A 17,956-nucleotide genomic window follows, 5' to 3' on the forward strand; every position below is an offset into this window, starting at 1 on the left:
TCTTACACTTATACATACTGACTAGCGGTTGACTGGCTTCGTCCGCGCAATATAATATACACACAGGGGAACCTAGTGCAGGAACCAAGGCTCTCATGATATGTGTATTTTCAAAAGTGAAACATTAAATTTATTAAAAAAAGCTATTAAGATAAAAAAGTAGTTTATAACACGCCCGTCTATGTCAGCTACCATTTAGTGAAATTCTACTACATCTATCATATATGTTACCAAATTTCATCCAGATCGGTTCAGCCATTTAAACTACAAATTGTAACAAACATCTATCCATCCCTACATCTAAATTTCCGCATTTATAATATGTGTAATTTTGTAAGATTGTGCTGTGAGCATCAACTAAATATAAGAAAAAAAATCTGCTCACCATTAAACTGTTTGCTGCATTCCTTACAAGTCCATACATCAGTTTTGGAATGTATCGGCAAATGGAGCTGCAAATCATGCTCTGAAGAGAATGAATTGTTGCATTGATTGCAAGAGTGAGATAGCTGCGTCCAATGCTCACTTTTCATATGATCTTTTAGTATTTGTGCCTTAAGAAATTTCTGAAAAAAACAATAATAAAAAATTGAAAATTAATGATAGTGTACTGCTGTTTGGTGAAAATGTTACTTTTTTTATTGATATTTTCGGTGACCCACTAGCAGCTAGTATGTCAAATGATTTGTTTTATTTGCTTTTTTATATGATTACCTTTTTCAATAGGTACTGCTATATAGCTGTAATCTTACTTTTTACTAACATTATAAATGTGAAAGTTTAGATGGATGTTTGTTAGATTGTAACCTTAACTGCTGAACGGATCTCAATGAAATGTGGCAAAGATGTAGAGGGTAGTCTGGAAGAACACATAGGCTACTTGGTTTTTTCAACGCGGACGATGTCGCGGGCGAAAGCTAGTTACAAAATAACTGATAATATCCTAGTAAGATTAAGAACTAAATTATACCTTAGGACACATTGCACAATTATATTTTTGCTTCAATTTATTTTTATTTCGGCGTCTTGAATCTGAAGGTAAAATGAATATTATAATATAATTTACATGACATCCATTATAGCACCTCACTTATTACCTCACCTGGATTTGCCTTTCGTTTATTCCTACGAAAAAACAAAGTTTATTACAATGGATTTAAAATACACTTTACTGATGAAAGAAAAATAGTTTTTTTATAAGTATTTCGATGTTGGTAACCTATAATATTATTTACTAGTTGCTGCTTGTGACTTATTGTGGAATAAAAACAAATGTCACAATTAATTCTGTATATATAACCTCTTTTAAATATAATTCACATCAAGATCTTTAAAAAATTACTTAGAATAAATATGGACTAGGGGATGGGCGTTTTTTTCAGATTTAGATTAAATAACTTAACTCACTTTGCAGTATCTATTTCCCTTCTTATTGTTACACTGATTCTCTCATCATTGTCATCAACCATATCATAATCAAGGGTGTCATCCAGATATTGTACATCTGTAAATAAACAATAATGGCATCTTAACTTATAGCTTTAATCAACTAAGAGTTAAAGAAAGACTGTAATAAGTCAAGCAATCAACGGCTACATCATAAAAATACTCAGGGCTTTAGCATAAAAAATTTAGAATGTTACAAATAGATTTAAGCTATATGTCCCCATTTTTTATGGTGAAGTATGGATCTTTGTCATATCATGGTTATTGAAACATAGTAATGCATAACCCTATGAAGTGAGATTTTGTAAATATTAGGGCCTGTCCCACCAAATTTTAAACTGTCTGATAACAATCCAACATGTAAAATATGTGATGGAAAGATCGGATTTTGTTATCTTATCTGGCAGTGACATCATTTTTTAGCTATCTGAGCCTATATCAGGTATGATAAAACACATGTTAACTTTAACAGTATCTAAATTTTTTTTTAGTCTAAAAATAAATGTTTTTGTAAAATAATTATACCTTCATGCTCAATATCTTCTTCTGTTTCTGTCCAGCTATTTTCAATTTTAATAGTAGGTCTGAAAATATATGCATAAATCATTCATACAAGAAAATATATAAAATTATATACTTGAAAGTGGAAACTGAAGGTTTAAATTCATCTCTCATTGTAAGTACCTTGTGCCATCACCTTCATTTGTTTTTATTTCATCAATGAGGGTCTTGAAAATTAAATCAGATTTTAGGCATTTGTTTTTAAAATCATAGAAAAATGTAAGATCCATTTTACATCTTTCACATATCTTAAATATAAAACTTTCCTTATCAACCTGAAAATTAAAAAACATACAACTTTATTTATATGGTTTTATCAACAGTTTAGTTTCTTGTCTTTGGCACTTCCGTCACAGATTGGGCCAGTATCAAGTGTTTGGTTTTATCATTTATAATCAGGATAGAACTGTCTTTCTTACCAGTTCTTCTTTTTCCAAAATTGATTATAAAAAACTCTCAGAGAAAGTTTTCTAAGACCATTTGCTTTTCTATTTAACTGCTGTCCTAGAAATATCAGTGTAAAATGATATTACTTACTTTTATTGATGTTACAGCAAAATACATATCAAGTAAATCTTCGCAAGTCTCAGATAATGAAGTAAACAAAGTTTTTCTTGTTAATAAACATATTCGACACAGATGTTCAATGTTTAATTCACTCGAATTATCTTTTTCCTCCGTTTCGTTTTCATAATGTTCTTCTATTAATCCGGGTATATCTTCGGGTTTCATAGACATGTCATTCGCCTTTTTAATTACTTTTATATCCTTTTCCATAAGATTAAATTGCAGTTTATCCACTGCTTTCATTGCTCAAACACATTAAACATTTAAACGATCTTAACGTACCTTTTAAAATTTCGTTCACATACACCCGCTTCGTTTAATTTTGAGTTTTTTGTTCAAATTACACATTTTATTTATTTCATTTTGAAATAACATTAATTGATAATTAAAAATTCAACTCCTGTATTTACATTTAAACGTCCTTTTGATTGACAGTTGTCACAATGTCACTTAATTGTCAAACTCAATTTGCAAAGAGTAGAGCACAAAGTAGACGGTGCTTAAGTTTGACCTTTTAATTTACAATGTTTTTTAATTTTTCTCGGAGGTAAGTGCCGATCAAGGGCACACTGATGCCTGAATGAGATTTCGAATTGGAGAGCAGTAGCTTCCTTCTGTAAAACCTTGATTGTAAAAAAGGAAGCTGCTGAGCGGTCTCGTGTCAGAGCAGATCCCGCAAAAAGACGTCGCCCTCGTGGCCTTGGTGCGCCTCGCGGAGACCGTCAGTAATGACGCGGGTTTTCCCTTAATTCATATCTAGCAAATTTTTAGGGTTGCAAATGGTCAGGTTTAGGGCCCAGATCCCCCGGTAGTGCATCCCCGAGAAGTGACCGGTGGCTATAGTAGGAGGACAACTATTTAATTGCAAAGCGTCTTGGGGGGCGGCGGTAGTTTTCCATTTGGAGATCCTGCGGTTCCCTAATATCGCAGTTGAAGACCACCGTGGGATTTTATTCGGCGCAAATCCGACTTTGCCACCCTTATCTTTGCAAGGGTAGTATGCGTAAGGCCACTCCACGATAAAAAAAGGGCACAGTGATGCAACACGTACACGTTAATAGAAGATAAAAAGGTCAAGTGAAAGTAATAAGCCCTTTCATTAAGTCAATCGAGAATATATTTATTCTGGTACCCAGGTACACCACGTTCTTGGAGATCCGCAATACTAGAAGAATAAAAAGGAAGAAAATGTTTCAATGCAACACAATCAAGATATTCTCGTTTAATTATAATTGTTGAGTTTGTCGATATTAAAAAGTTAATTACTTAGCTAAAACTTTGTTTAAAAAATGAATTATCCCTTATTTATTTCTCTGTGCATTCTCCGATTTTATTATCCGTCTCAAGGTTAAAATGTAAATAGAAAACATATTCATAAATCTAAATTATATCGACTTGACTGATTGATAACCGTATACCTACCATTGTACAATAACATTTACATTAAGTTCATAATTAGATTCATTAATAATTCTGTACGGGTAATAAATTACTCTCATTCATACGTATTATGTGAAAATAAAGTAAAAAATATTTTGGTGGTTATTTCGAATGTCAATCATTATTTGAAACCATTAACGTTCGCTAACCACTTTGTTTTAAATGTTCAGTATAAGCTGTGCAGTTAAAATTGAAGGAGTTTAGAGGGCTTTAAAATCCTTTTAATACAAATTATGAAGCCCTTTATTTTTAAGATTTATATTGTTTACGATTTTAAACATATTTATTGTCAAATTGAGGCGAGATATGATACATTCAGATTTAGATGTAATGCAATCATTGCAAAAAGTAGATCTGGTCTACTTTCTTTTTCAGATTGTACTTGGCATATTTTTAGTCCAGTCATAACTAAAATGCTCATTATTATCTAATGTCTTTGTCCTTTGTAAAATTTATGTTTTCGATATATGAGTAGATGTCAGTGACCAAAAGCGCGAAGCAAAACTTTTGTTCGCGTCGTTCTATGAAAAACAATTTCATCACAATCTCGGATACTAAAGGTGAGAGGTTAACATCGACTATCTGGCGGTAAGTTCAACGAAGATAAGGCAACGTACAGCTCTGCACATAATCTTTGAAAAATGTAAAAAAAAATTGCGTGTCTAATATACTAGTAAAGTAAACACCGGTTTTTTTACGAAGAATAAGCTAGCTGCAAGTATTTTGACAAGTTTCGGCCTGCATCTAGCCTAAAATTGCTAGTTGCTACATTTGTATGGCACTGTAATTAAGTACCCAACCGTTCTAAACTTTTCTGATGCGGATAAGTACTTACACACTTATAGATTGAGATCCCAGACCAGGATGACGACACCTTAATTCTAAAACTTTACTGTTATTTGATTAGATAGTACTCCTTTGTGATGTAACTGAATGGCCATTAGTTTTCCTGTCTAAAGGGGCAGATGCGGTTTTCAGCTTTGTGAAAATAAGTGAACTTAGGTGTGTTTTTTACAAACTTCAGAGCGTGATAGCCCGTAGCTGCCCCATTGGACAGGATAACTAATGGCAATTCAGTTACATCGCAAACGAGTACTATATAATCATATAACAGTAAAGTTTTAGAATTTGGGTGTCGTCATCCTGGTCTCAGATCTCAATCTATTAAAGCTAAACTGGAATGACAGTCATCGTGACTGAATAAACTCTTATCAAGTTGAGATTAAAGATGAAATTAAATATGTAAACATTTTTAAGAATCACAATATGGAATTTTGAAAAGATTTCAATTTTCTTATTATCTAAATCTATACTAATATTATAAAGAGGAAAACTTTGTATTTTGTATTTTTGTATGTATTGAATTAACTCTAAAAATACTGGGCCGATTTTAAAAATTCCGAAAGGAAATTTATCTGTGAGTAACATAGGCTATATTTTATTATTACTAATGTTTAGGAACTATTAATAAACAGCGTGTAAAAAATTCAGTAAACTTTAACTTTTTTCGGCTTACGCTGCCTAAACCGTTAGTGGTATATAAAATTGATGTATGAAAGAATTGTAGATTTTAAAAAGTTCTATAGAAAAGTCCGCGATAGCATATATCTGTCTTTAACGGTTTTCTTACAATAACCATTTTTTTGTTTACAAAATGAATTAAAAACCTCACGCTATTTGCAGCGTTCTTTTAATGGTTTCAATGTTAATTCTTATCCAAATAAATGCGTTTGTTATTAGAAGAATTTAATGTAGAATAAAATTGTCCTTAATAATATTTAAATTGGACTTATAGTTTAGAAGATATCGCGAACACAAACAATAAGGGTAACCGAAAAATCACCTTACAAGCTACCGGGCTTAGAAATTTGGTATCTTGCATCGGTAGATTTCTGTTATTACGTAGATTACTTCTAAGTTAATACTTTTAGCAATAGGTTGAAAAAAAGGGAGAAGGTAATAGGTAAATCACGCGGGCGAAGTCGGGAGCAACAGCTAGTCAAGATATAAGAATGTTAGACTTTATGTATGGATGGTTGGATAACTTTAGCAGAGCTGTAGCAAAAACATAAAATTAAAATGCTATGACTTATTTTCTTAAAAAAAGACAGGTTTAGTACTAGCTCAACATAAGTGTTCCCGCTTTTGAACCATATGGTTAGTTGTTTAAGCAAAAAGAATGAGGCAAACAATTAATACGATTTCTTTTGAACTACCCATCAACTTTAAATATTTACAATTGAAATCGCGTTGCTAATTTTTACATTTATCATTACACACACCCACTAAATTAAACGTACAACGAAATGATAAGCACCGACGTTGTACAGTCAGCTACATAAATATGCGTACATTTACAAAAGTTTACAAAGTTTATAGATACTCCTGGTCGGAAGCGTACCGAATCACACGCGCTTATATATTTTTGAAACCGAAAGCGTATAGAAATCATACTAATATTATAAATGCGAAAGTTTAGACGGATGTATGGATAATTCTACGCGGACGGCGTCACGGGTGAAAGCTAGTGTATAGATATCTATGGAGCTGACTGTATAACAGTCATGCCTTAGCGGATCGCGATTTCAAACCGCGAAAACAACGTAAACGGCGGGCGTGGCACACTGGTACGCTCATTCGTCCGTAAGAAATGGAAACTTCACAATCTCCAACTTAATGAGTTGTAGATTTTAAAGACTATCCCAACATAACCGAATGAGCAGCAAAATATTTGCAGACGACTATAACTATACTGCACTGCATGTAAATAATTAATTTAGCAACTAGGAAGTTGGAATGAACTTTCACCTACATAAGATAATTGCAAACTATCAATAGTCTTGTATCGAAATCAAAATCAAATCGAATACAAATGTTTGAACTTCTGAAATTAATTTCGATAAGTAACAAAAAGTCCATATTCTGAGAAATTCAAAGCAATGAAATACAGTAAAAATAAACAAAGAAAAATATAGTAAAACATGCATGAAGCAGCGAGAAATGGGAGTTGAAACAAGACGCATAATGCCCCCTAAGATAAGGGTGACCCCAAAGTGATATGTGCGTGGAAGTATATCGAGCGGGCAGGCTCGGGAGACGCTCGGTGACCGCTGTCTGAGCAGATCGTCGGTACTCAGCACTCGCCGCAACCGCTTCAGGAGCCCGCCTCATCCAGCCAGCGGCAACATGTTCATTGGCATCACCTCCAGTGGTGGCAACGTTAACTCGCACTACGATTATTTAATTTGAACAACACAGAGGTAAGGTTTCTTTGCAATTTCGTCTTATCGCAGGTCAACTGTGCTAACTATCGGAATATTATTAAATATAACAACAACACTACGCTGATAGTTAAGCGGTCCAAACCGCTATTGTTGTCGCACAAACTGCTGCGGGCATGACGTCCGTGCGTGCTCCGATCCTGTATGTCCACACCTGAGAATGTTGGTGTTTAATTAAAAACACAGAAAAAAATGTTTGTTACCGGTGAAAATAGAAAGGACGTGTTTACTTACTTTTTTTTGTATTGCAGATCGCACTCGACTGCACAAGGTTTCAATAAATATGGCTCTGGATTTTGTAGCTGGATGCATCGGAGGTATGTGTAGCTTCGAACAATATGAATACGATATGAAATCCAAAATCATTTTAAATATACAATAATCTGTGCCTTTCAGGTAGTGTTGGTATTATAGCGGGACATCCGTTGGACACTTTGAAAGTACACATACAATCGGGCCGAGGAAGCGCTTGGGAATGTACGAAGACGCTTTTGAAAGGCGGGACATTGTCGACGGCGTACCGCGGCGTATGGGCACCGCTGGGAGGAATAGCAGCAGTAAACGCGATAGTATTCGGCGCATATGGGAACACGAGAAGAGCGCTACCCAACCCTGACTCACTAACAACGCACGCCGCAGCTGGTGCATCAGCAGGCCTGATGCAAAGTGTCATTTGTGCACCAGTCGAACTAGTGAAGACACGACAGCAACTTGCTACAGCGGGTGAAGGTATGCCCAAGGGGGCGTGGGCGGGTGCTAGATATATCCTTCAAACGGGAGGTTTTAAAGCACTTTTCCGCGGCCTGAGCATTACAGCGGTTCGCGACAGTCCCGCGTTTGCTATTTATTTCACATCTTACGAGGTGATGACTAGAGGGAACCAGTCCGCCTTGAGAGTTTTTACAGCGGGGGGCGTGGCCGGCGCCCTCTCGTGGGTTTTATTGTATCCGATTGACGTCGTAAAATCCCGTATACAAGGTGATGCGATCGGAAGATACGTGGGCGCTTGGGACTGTTTTTTGAAGTCGATACAGAGTGAAGGTTGGCGCTGCATGGGACGCGGCCTCGGAGCGGTCACTTTGCGGGCTTTCGTGAGTAACGGTGCCTGTTTCTCTGCTGTGGTGTGGACAGAGAGGGCGTGGCAACACTTCACATCGGACAAGGCTGTCAAGAAGTTGGTACAGGCCGCGGCGATCAGTGACGCGGTGCTGCACGAGCCCGACTACATCTGTGATATGTGAACACTCTGAAAGTTGATAACGAACTTAAAGTTGTTATATTAACTGCCATTTTATATTACCGAATTATTTGTTTGTTAATACAGTCGTATCGTTTTAAAGTAAACAGTGATTTGTAACTTTTTTTTCTTCAGCACATCTAAGTATTGTATATTTTTGTTTGAAAAACAAACTGTTATAATAAATAGCAAGCATAATTTAACATGTTTTTAGTCCTGTTGTATAATTAAAAATACTTCAATTTCAGTATTAAAAAGTAGGTATAGAAAATGTGTGACTATTAAAAAAAATAAAGCGACATTGTTCTTATAGCATATATTTCTCAGAAAAAATTTATACAATCGTCAAAAATGATCCAAAAATACAGAAATGATTCGCATTACGAAATATCACATTATAAATATGCCAGAAACGTTAAAAACAAATGTAAATATGTTAAAAATTACCAGTTACGTTATAATTTTACAAAACTAATAACTTGACTATATTGTATCTTACTTTTGTATAATACTTTCCGTCTTCGATGGCTTACAAATCAGCATACCGTACTGACTGGACTTGAGCATTACCTAAACAAAAAAATATATAAATTACCATATAACTATACGCGGTTATTCTCTCTATTCAAAAGAAACCTCTCCCGAAACTAACTCGCTCCCTGCATAAGTACGGGATGATTCTACTTTAAAACAATTTTTCCAAACCAACACAACTTAGGGTCCTTCAAGAAGCGAGCCTATTATTACCTCAAAGACCGGCAACGCATCTGTAGTTCCTCTGGTGTTGCATGTCCCTGGGCGTCGTTGACTACCTCAGTGTTCTCGCCCCCTTTTATTATAAAAAAATAACTTTAGTTCGAGTTACCAGGGATGTATGAGTGTCGGTGAGCGCGGCTTCAGTTCCTATCCTGCTCCATAGGCTGCGGCGGCAGAGGCGGCGGCGGCGGGGGCGGTATCGCCAGGTTGTTGTTAGCCTGGTGTTCCATCAGCCCCAGCTGCTCCAGCATGTCGTCGTTATCTTCCATCAAGTGGACCTAAGCAATTTAAATCCTAAAATCCAGTTTTAGCTAGCATGTATGATTTCCACTGGCGTAGGTAAATAATAAGTAAATTGATGTTGTATATTTTCGATATTAGTCATGTTCATGTAGACACAATATTTAGGGAAACGAAAAGGCCAAAAAGGTTTTCAATTTATTTTTTATATTCATAAAGATTATCTAGAGATTTAGAATACTTAGTTATTTGGCGATTAGAGGTAAAAACATCAAGGCTTTTCTTCCTACCACGGTCTAGTTATACATTTCTAAAAATGTATTCTTCGTATTATTGTTTCTCGTTTCTGAATTTGGTAATTTCTGTTAACTGACCTCACTAAGGTACCTCTCGACATATAGATAAAGAAGTAACCGCTATCAAAAAATGATTACGTCAAAACATCTTGGAAATTCGCAATTTACGTTTGAAATAAAAAAGAATATACCAATATTTGGATTTATCTTAAACAGTATTGATAACATTTGATACAACTCTATTACGCAAAATTAAACTAATATTCTCTTGATAATAGACAAAGTATAATATTATTAGATTAGAAGTCTTATAACATATAATACCAACGTCTACTTTAAATTACGTCTGCCAAATTAGTCTAAAATAAGTTAAATTTTAATTTGAATGTTTGTTAAAATAATAGTTCCAAGTATTTTCTTATGCAATTAGAATTTTGTGTCTACGCGTATGTACGGTATCGTCATTAGGGTAAGGAAGGATTGGGCGACCAACCAGGGCGCCTAACAGACAATGACTAGGGGGTAGTACTACCTCTACCCCTAGTCATAGAAAGATAGAGGCCGTTAAAGTTTACGTTAGTAGAACATAAACCGACACTACTTATGCACAACTACTACCTAGTTGATAATCAGATTATCTAACTATTGTAAACTCATAAAAAAACGAATTATATTAGTATTGTAATAAAATGTCATGACCAAGTTTATTCTTAAGGTCGCGACTCAAAGAATCTGTAACATTATTAAAACGCATGTAACCATTGATAACTAACTTATTAAAAAAGATTAATGACATCCAATAACCTTGCGTGATTGATAATTGTTATGCAATATTATTTCGAGCTCATATTAACAGCTCAGTTACGTAGCAGAAATATTTAGGATTAACCTACTCGTGAAGGCATCCAGGTTTTAAACGAAAGGATCCATTATCTTATAGAACTTACTCCAATCCTTTTCAGTAAACACAATAACGGCAATAACTAGTAGATAGATTTAATCATACTAATATTATAAATGCGAAAGTTTAAATGGATGGATGGATGTTTGTTAGACTTTGTAGCCTAAATAGCTGAACAGATTCCGGTGAAATTCGGTATAGATGTAGAGGATAGTCTGGATGAAACCATAGGCTACTCACTTTTGTGTTTTTAATTACACGCGGACGGAGTCGGAGGCGAAAGCTAGTACAAGCATATCTAAAATTTAGATATATGCACGCGTATGAAGGCTTAGTTATATTAACAACGAAAGAAGCTAACATCTACCAGATGTAATATTTCTAGAGGTAGTTGTATTAATAAAAATCGTACTCGTCAGTAATGTCATTTTAAATTACAAAGATCGAGAGCGCTCCTAAAGAGAGAGAGAGAGAGAAAGAGAGAAACATCTAATAGATAAAGTAGCGCCTAACGTAACTGTGATTATCAGACACTTGCTTGCTGGCTAACGAGCAAGCCGCCACCTAAATACACCGAAATGGAAAGCGACCGCTGCCCATAAACATCCGCAATTGCAGATGCGTTGCCTACCCTTAATTGACGGAAGAGGAGACGCACATAAAGAGGACATTTCCCCTTCCTATGCGTCTCCTCCACCGTCAAATCCACTTTACCTTCCCATCCTTTACTTTTGAGAAAAGGGTGGAAAGGACTAAAACTAGCTTTTCATTTTCATCAACATCGTACTTCTTAACAAGGCGATATACTAACATCAGGCAGAGCGGTGCGGTGCTGTCCGTGACGCGCTGTCTCCGAGAGAAGGATCTTCTGCCTCTTCTCCTCCATAAGTCGCTCGCGGTGCTTGTGAATGTAGTCGTACACGTTCGGCAGACCCATTATCACGCACGCCGACAGCGCTGACCGGTAGATGTTCATATCCGTTGCCTCATACCTAAATTAAACACTTTTAAAATGTATCTTCAAATTTTTACTAATTCAATACTATGAACTGCTTACTGCACTGTTGGGTATATCTATTACCCCGTATCCTTCTATACAGGGTCTTCAAAGACATTGATCTTTCCCTCATCCGGCTTTACTTGCGGTACACTCTAACAGTATGCAGTGATTTTTATTAGTTAGTAGGACCGTTAGTTATGAGTGTGGAAGGGTACACCGATAAAGGTACACCTATAAAGAGATGGATGGATTGCGTGAAAGGTGACATTATCAAAAAGTGAGTGATGACTAAGATGACATATGATAGAGTCATTTTGAGGACAAAAACTTGCTGCGGCGGCCCTACGGGAGTAGAATAAGGAGGAAGATGATGATGAGTATGCAGTCATATTTATATTTTTATATTTTGTGTTTTTCTGTAACTCGACGGCTATGTAATATTGTGTATCATAATAATATCTACTACCATTCATTAGTCTTCTCATCGTAGCACTCGACATGGTAGATGGTGGTAACGCCGTTAAAGCCACCGATAGCAAAGATCATGTCGTCGATGACCTCGATAGCGAAATTGCTGCGCGGATTGTACATGTCCGGTACGGGCGCCCACGTGTTCGCCGCGGGGTCGTATACTTCTCCGCTGCACATCCGAGATATGCCATTGAAACCGCCTATCACATATATCTGTAACAACCAAATACAAGTGACATCATAGGTGTTAAAAAAACTTTTGTCATAAACAATATCCTAGATTTGCTGCTTTTGATTTCCATTTTTCCGTTGTCATACTGTAGCATTCCCGATCTGATACCGCTTATACTGATCCCGCCAGAATGGCGCGTTATTTTTAATTATTCTGAATGACATTGACAGCTGTCATAGGGACGGGACGTCTATGCCAATGATCTAGTGTTGCGCAGATTTTCTTCTTAACAGTTATGAAGTAGTTGTTGAATATAAGATGACAGCAACAACGGATGTACCTAGATACCTTGTTGTGGTAAGCGATGCAGGAGACGCCGGAGCGGCGCGACCGCATCGGCGCCAGGTTTGTCCACTGGTTGGTGTCGGGGTCGTACACCTCCACGCTGTTCATACACTCCTGACCGTTGAAACCGCCCGTGATGAAGATCTTGTCTGCGACAACAAGCATACTATTGACATAATCAAAAATATACACCTAATGAAAAGCTAACAGGTTTTAAAATAACAGTAAGCATATTTAAGAAAACGCAATTTCCATGGATTTTGGTACTAATAAGTTGGTCACCGATTAACAAAGAACAAACAATCTCCAGAAGGTAACTATTTCGCAAGAGATAGAGTCAAATTTGTCCAAAAAAACTGACTGTCAACCTTAGCTAGTTGGAGAGGCAGAAGAAGAAGAAGTGGGTAACTATTAGGTTTACATATGTATCAAGATCTCTCGAGAGAAGTATCCCTATGTAGAGTGTACTCACTATCAAGTGCTGCAGCGCTCGCGTCTGACCGCTGTGCATTCATAGGCGCTACCAGCGACCACTGGTTGGTGCGATGATTAAATCGCTCGGCGGTGTTCTGCCGATGATGACCGTCGTAACCACCCATCGCGTAGATCGTCTCTCCTAACACCGCCACTGACACGTAGCAGCGACGCGCGTTCATTGGTGCCACCTGGTGTTAATATTACTTCGTTAACTAAAGAAATATGAATTAAATAATCAAGAAATAGAGCGTCGGTGGCTCAGTGGTTTGAACACTTGACTTGTAATCTACAGGTCTTGGGTTCGAATCCCGCCGTGTACCAATGTGATTTTCGATTTTTCGAATTTTCATATGTACATAATTTACCCGACGTTCTTACGGTGAAGGAAAACATCGTGATGCAACCTGCACATATCGGCGAAGAAATTCAAAAATATGTGTGAAGTCAACCAACCCGCACTTGGCCAGCGTGGTTGACTATGGCCTAGTCACCCTAACTTTAGGGTAGGCTCCGAGCCCCTCGGTGGGGACGTATAGTGAGCTGGTGATAATATAAAAAATCAAGAAATACGACTTATAGATGTAAGAGATGGTTTATTAACTACACTAAATATTTAAAATAGAATGCTTTTTGATTTCTTTTAAACATAGAGTTTAAACTCACCCTCTTGTACTATAATTCGTAAAAGACCAATAAGAATCTCGACATATGAATTTGTGTTTTGTAGATAAAAAACTATTTTTCCTATCTGGGAAATTACTGAATTCAAAAAAATAAATGATTGTACCTCTCGCCACGTTTTGTTCACAGCGTCGAAGCATCGACACGAGTTGAAGTAGTCCATGCCGTCGAAGCCGCCTATGACGTAGATACAGTAACCCAACACCGCCGTACCGTGATACGCACGAGGGCCAGCAGGATCTACCTCCTCTACCTTTAGACAGATTCAGACCTTTAGATTTTACCTTATGCTGTACTTAAGGCATATAATAAAGCATTTAAATTTCTTTACCTTAATCCAACGATCTGCGCGTGTATCGTACGTTTCAATAAAAGCCGTGGGAGAGCCGCCACTCCAGCCACCGATAGCGAATAACACCTAAATAATTCATAATGTATCAATATAAATCAGATTTTTTAAGTTTTGTTTTGAGTTATTTGACTATATGCCTACCTCATGCGGCACCCTTGGGCGTGCGATCTCCGGCGTGGCGACCTCGCCGTCTCTCTGAGCAATCATTTCCAAATCGTAGAGGAACTTTAGCGTCTCGATAATGATCGGCCGCGAGCCCTCGTTCCCCGTCACGTATGGATGGTCCTTTACATTCTCTAGAAAAAACTTCAAAACAAAATTATTTTAGTTAGTACACAAATAGAAAGGAATAACTAAATCGTAAATAAAAATTATTTATGCAAATTATCATCTTGGCAGCATTTGCTTGTCACTAAAAGCGATTATACACCTAAAATCCATAACCAAAAATATGTAAAACGTAGGGTTTGGCCTGACCACATTTTTAAGTAGATTCCGACAGGATGTTTTGCTGAGAGGATTTGCTATATATAGTTTCATTTTTGTACTTACTTGTGTATCCAATAAGCCGAGTCGTATGCTAGCCATGAGTTTGACGGTATGCTGCCAACGCTGGTCTGGTTCATAGTTGACCCAACGCAGCACCGCATCCCACACCGCCTCCTCGCTCTTCACGTTCAGCTCGTCCTCCAGTATGATGGCATTCAGCTCGTCCAGCGGTAGGTGCAGAAACTCGTCGCTCTGCGTTGCCACCGTCACGAAATACCGCAAAAGGTAGCGACGCGCGTCCGCCTCCAGTTTGTAGCAAAACACGCGCCTACACGTATAACATGTGAAAACTTGCTAATAAGACCACGACAAGGCATACAAGTAATGTGTTAAGTGTCGTATGAATAGATGTGGTATAGATGACCTGGCAAACATCATGATGCCGAGGCAATTGCGCGGGCTGAGCGCGAGGCGTAGGTGGTCGCAGCAGAGCTGCAGCACGCCGAGGAAGGCGAGGTAGTCGGCGGTCATAAGTAGCTCGTGTACGTTGCCGTCGGTGACGTCAATGCGGCGCAGATATGCGTACTCGATCAGCAGCAATAGGATCTCCGAGCGCACGCCCGATATCAACACGTCGCTTTGCTCGCGCGAGTGAAGCGTCGTAGTGAATAGCGCCCTACAAACATATCCTTATAAAATCCGACATCTTTACATGTTTATTGAGAAGGTTCAGTAGAGTTTCCATACATTGTAGCAAATACAACTGGTGCTTCAATGGATGGGATTGGTTTCATGAAAGTGTCACCTCAAAAAATTAAAAGAAAGGTTGGAATATTTAAGGGTACGTCGTAGAATGAATATCTCCCAATTAGCTTTTTATAATTCAATGATTTTCTATTATCCCTTTTTAACGTATCTTAGGGTTTTAAAAATATAACCGATCACTTTTACCTTACGACAATAATCCTTTGTATGATTCATCAAAAGATGATAGTATAATAATAAGACTAACAGAAAGTAAGGGCTGCAGGCGGAAAGTATAGCGCGGTGAACTGGGAAGGCGGCGCCGTCGTCCGCGCGCACCACGGCGTCGCACAGCAGCCGGCACTCGCGTAGCCGGTGCAGCGCCTGCATTGCCGCCACGGACATGCACCGCCCCGTCTCGCGACCCGCCGTCTACCGGCAGTAACCAACACCCGCACCATCACAAACAAGTCGACAATTAGCACTATTAACTGCACTAGCTGCCGCTATCCGTTCCGTATGATCTGAGTCTGTATGGCCATTAGTTTTTAGGACACTCTGAGGAAAATATGAATAAAAAAGCACGTCATACTTTAAACATAATATAAACCAAGCTCCAAGAATATTTTGTCTCTCTTGTCTATGTATCTCTCCTAAATAAAGGAACTCGTCTGATTGATTCAGTAAGACCCTCTGCTGTATAATACCAGAGGTTATAGTTGTCTATCAATATTTTTCTTTATTCCTTTATCCAGCTTTCATTTTTTTGCATAACAACGACATTACTGCTCTTAGTTAATCTTATAATAATTGGAGAACAGGTTGCTGGTATCTTTAACAGCATTTCTCAAAAGTATAACATCAAGTGAAATTGTTCGTTGAACAAATCCTGTATGATTTGGTATCGCACCCAATATCTGTTGGTAACGTTTTTAACTTTCTTTTGAATCTTTTTAGTATTGACTGATTAAATTTTTTGGCGGGTAGAGGTTAATAGCTAGTTTGTCTACGAACGCATGCGCAGCGTCTTATGTAAAATCAACTACCACCAGAAAGAAATGATGGTTGATTGTTTACTTAGATATATTAGTTACTTACAAAATAATCTCTTGAAACGAAAAAGATATATACACATATCTAAATGTGTGGAAATAAAAAAGCTGTTTAAAAAAAATCGAATGAATATAATTTATTTAAGTATGTATGTAACGGGGTGTTAATTAGAAAAAATGTTCCATTTATTTAATTTCATCTTTCGTGAATAAATAAGGAAGTAGGAGTTACCATATCAGTGTCATTACTACTTTACTAAGTGTACAAATAAATTTTGTCCTGAATAAATAAGGAACTTTATCTGAGTATTTATGAGTGTCCACTAATGTTATTGGAAATATTCCTTACTTTGGTATTTATTTTCATTGAACTCCTTGTTTATTTTACATTTATTGCATTTTAATTACATTACGTTGCGTTTAGAATTTAGACAGCTAACTTCAGACAGTATAAACAATCAATTTGTGTGTAAAATTTTGTTCTGAAATGGTACGATTAAAACCCATTTACAAAAACAACATGAAGAAGAAATTGTTCGTTAGTTTGAATGTTGACTTACAGTGTTATTCGGGTCGGTGTCCATGTTTTAACTTCTCTAACGCATTGTCATCATTAAAAAAATTGTCACACGCTAAATAATACGTCGAACCCAAAACGAGTTGTGTCGCGATACAATCGAGATTTGTCTTCGTTAATTTGTGGAAAAATATACGTAAAAAAATTAGTAAAAACAGCGAGATCAAGTCATTTGATAAAACATTTTAGGTTAGCAAAAAAATGGTACTTGAATGACGTTCATGTCAAACCTTTTTCTTCCAGATGACATTTCTGAACAACAGTATTTTCATTTTCAGTGCGGTTGCCTTGTTGACATCACAACATTTTACTTTCATTTATTCCGACGCAAGCGTGCGTTTGTTTTTGCTGTTGGAAAAAGTTTGTATAAGACGAAGCAGCTAATTTTCACAAACTCTACCATATTTCTCAGTATTTATTCACTTAAACGATGTATTATCCTATCCTAGTTTGTTTTCCACCAAGATATTACCACTGCAAGTTACAAACGATGAGATATAGGACCTTCTTAGAATGTTAACAATTGTAACCTCAAAAAGACAAAATAGATTGTTTTAAACCTTTTAAAGGTAGAGTTAAAGATTGTATGCTAAAGATATAACGATTTGTAAGGTTGATAGAAAAAAGTGTTGTAATAAAATAACATAAATCAATTCTAAACATAAAAAAAAAACAATTTGGAAAATATTTTATTCAATAACATAAGAAAGTTAAAGCTAACAAACGTTAATCAAAAAAAATTTACAAAATTATATTTACAATGTATATAAATTAATTCAACTTAAAGACTATTTAATTTATTTCTAAGCTTTTAAAGATCAGGTGAAATGAACAAATCATCTCGCATTTAGTTTAGCAATCTTATTTCAAT

The 17,956-nt window shown here is 36.7% G+C and overlaps 3 protein-coding genes across 5 annotated transcripts in view; 1 reads left to right on the forward strand and 2 right to left on the reverse strand.

The window, feature by feature from the left end:
* The window catches only part of LOC106106403 (zinc finger protein Xfin-like), a 7,469-nt gene extending 3,464 nt beyond the window's left edge, over positions 1 to 4,005 (reverse strand). Inside the window, exons 1-7 of the mRNA XM_013286981.1 lie at positions 2,545 to 4,005; positions 2,131 to 2,282; positions 1,972 to 2,030; positions 1,408 to 1,504; positions 1,103 to 1,125; positions 971 to 1,032; positions 359 to 566 (exon numbers count right to left, since the gene is read on the reverse strand). Of these exons, the coding sequence (XP_013142435.1) occupies positions 359 to 566; positions 971 to 1,032; positions 1,103 to 1,125; positions 1,408 to 1,504; positions 1,972 to 2,030; positions 2,131 to 2,282; positions 2,545 to 2,817 (874 nt within the window). The 5' untranslated portion in view covers positions 2,818 to 4,005. The remainder of the gene's footprint in view (positions 1 to 358; positions 567 to 970; positions 1,033 to 1,102; positions 1,126 to 1,407; positions 1,505 to 1,971; positions 2,031 to 2,130; positions 2,283 to 2,544) is intronic.
* A 3,080-nt stretch (positions 4,006 to 7,085) lies between these two features.
* On the forward strand, positions 7,086 to 8,639 carry LOC106106525 (mitochondrial basic amino acids transporter-like). 3 transcript variants are annotated; one of them, XM_013287121.1, is made up of 3 exons: positions 7,086 to 7,274; positions 7,547 to 7,612; positions 7,692 to 8,639. In XM_013287121.1, the coding sequence occupies exons 2-3, from the start codon at positions 7,579 to 7,581 to the stop codon at positions 8,534 to 8,536; spliced, it is 879 nt and encodes a 292-aa protein (XP_013142575.1). In that variant the 5' UTR covers positions 7,086 to 7,274; positions 7,547 to 7,578; the 3' UTR covers positions 8,537 to 8,639. The 3 variants fall into 3 exon arrangements, with proteins under 3 accessions (XP_013142575.1, XP_013142574.1, XP_013142576.1); XM_013287120.1 differs by lacking the exon at positions 7,086 to 7,274 and adding an exon at positions 7,346 to 7,457; XM_013287122.1 differs by lacking the exon at positions 7,086 to 7,274 and adding an exon at positions 7,352 to 7,437.
* Positions 8,640 to 8,833: 194 nt separating this feature from the next.
* On the reverse strand, positions 8,834 to 17,343 carry LOC106106793 (kelch-like protein 10). The gene is made up of 13 exons (XM_013287453.1): positions 17,069 to 17,343; positions 15,725 to 15,888; positions 15,137 to 15,388; positions 14,776 to 15,040; positions 14,365 to 14,529; positions 14,203 to 14,289; positions 13,978 to 14,124; positions 13,186 to 13,378; positions 12,717 to 12,862; positions 12,192 to 12,409; positions 11,537 to 11,717; positions 9,398 to 9,566; positions 8,834 to 9,102 (listed from the first exon to the last, which is right to left on the reverse strand). Exons 1-12 carry the CDS (start codon positions 17,090 to 17,092, stop codon positions 9,429 to 9,431), a joined length of 1,980 nt encoding a protein of 659 aa, XP_013142907.1. The 5' UTR covers positions 17,093 to 17,343; the 3' UTR covers positions 8,834 to 9,102; positions 9,398 to 9,428.
* Positions 17,344 to 17,956: the final 613 nt, after the last annotated feature.

This window comes from Papilio polytes, unplaced genomic scaffold (assembly GCF_000836215.1).
Source record: "Papilio polytes unplaced genomic scaffold, Ppol_1.0 DF822178.1, whole genome shotgun sequence".
Taxonomy (NCBI): domain Eukaryota; kingdom Metazoa; phylum Arthropoda; class Insecta; order Lepidoptera; family Papilionidae; genus Papilio; species Papilio polytes.

Coding starts and splice junctions, on each gene's coding strand:
- LOC106106525 (XM_013287121.1), top strand. CDS start 7,579: ATGGCTCTGGATTTTGTAGCTGGATGCATCGGAG. Junction 7,613..7,691: donor TGTAGCTGGATGCATCGGAG/GTATGTGTAGCT, acceptor TGTGCCTTTCAG/GTAGTGTTGGTATTATAGCG.
- LOC106106793 (XM_013287453.1), bottom strand. CDS start 17,092: ATGGACACCGACCCGAATAACACT. Junction 14,125..14,202: donor GCGCAGATCGTTGGATTAAG/GTAAAGAAATTT, acceptor ATCTGTCTAAAG/GTAGAGGAGGTAGATCCTGC. Junction 9,567..11,536: donor ACCGCACCGCTCTGCCTGAT/GTTAGTATATCG, acceptor TAAATTGCTTAG/GTCCACTTGATGGAAGATAA.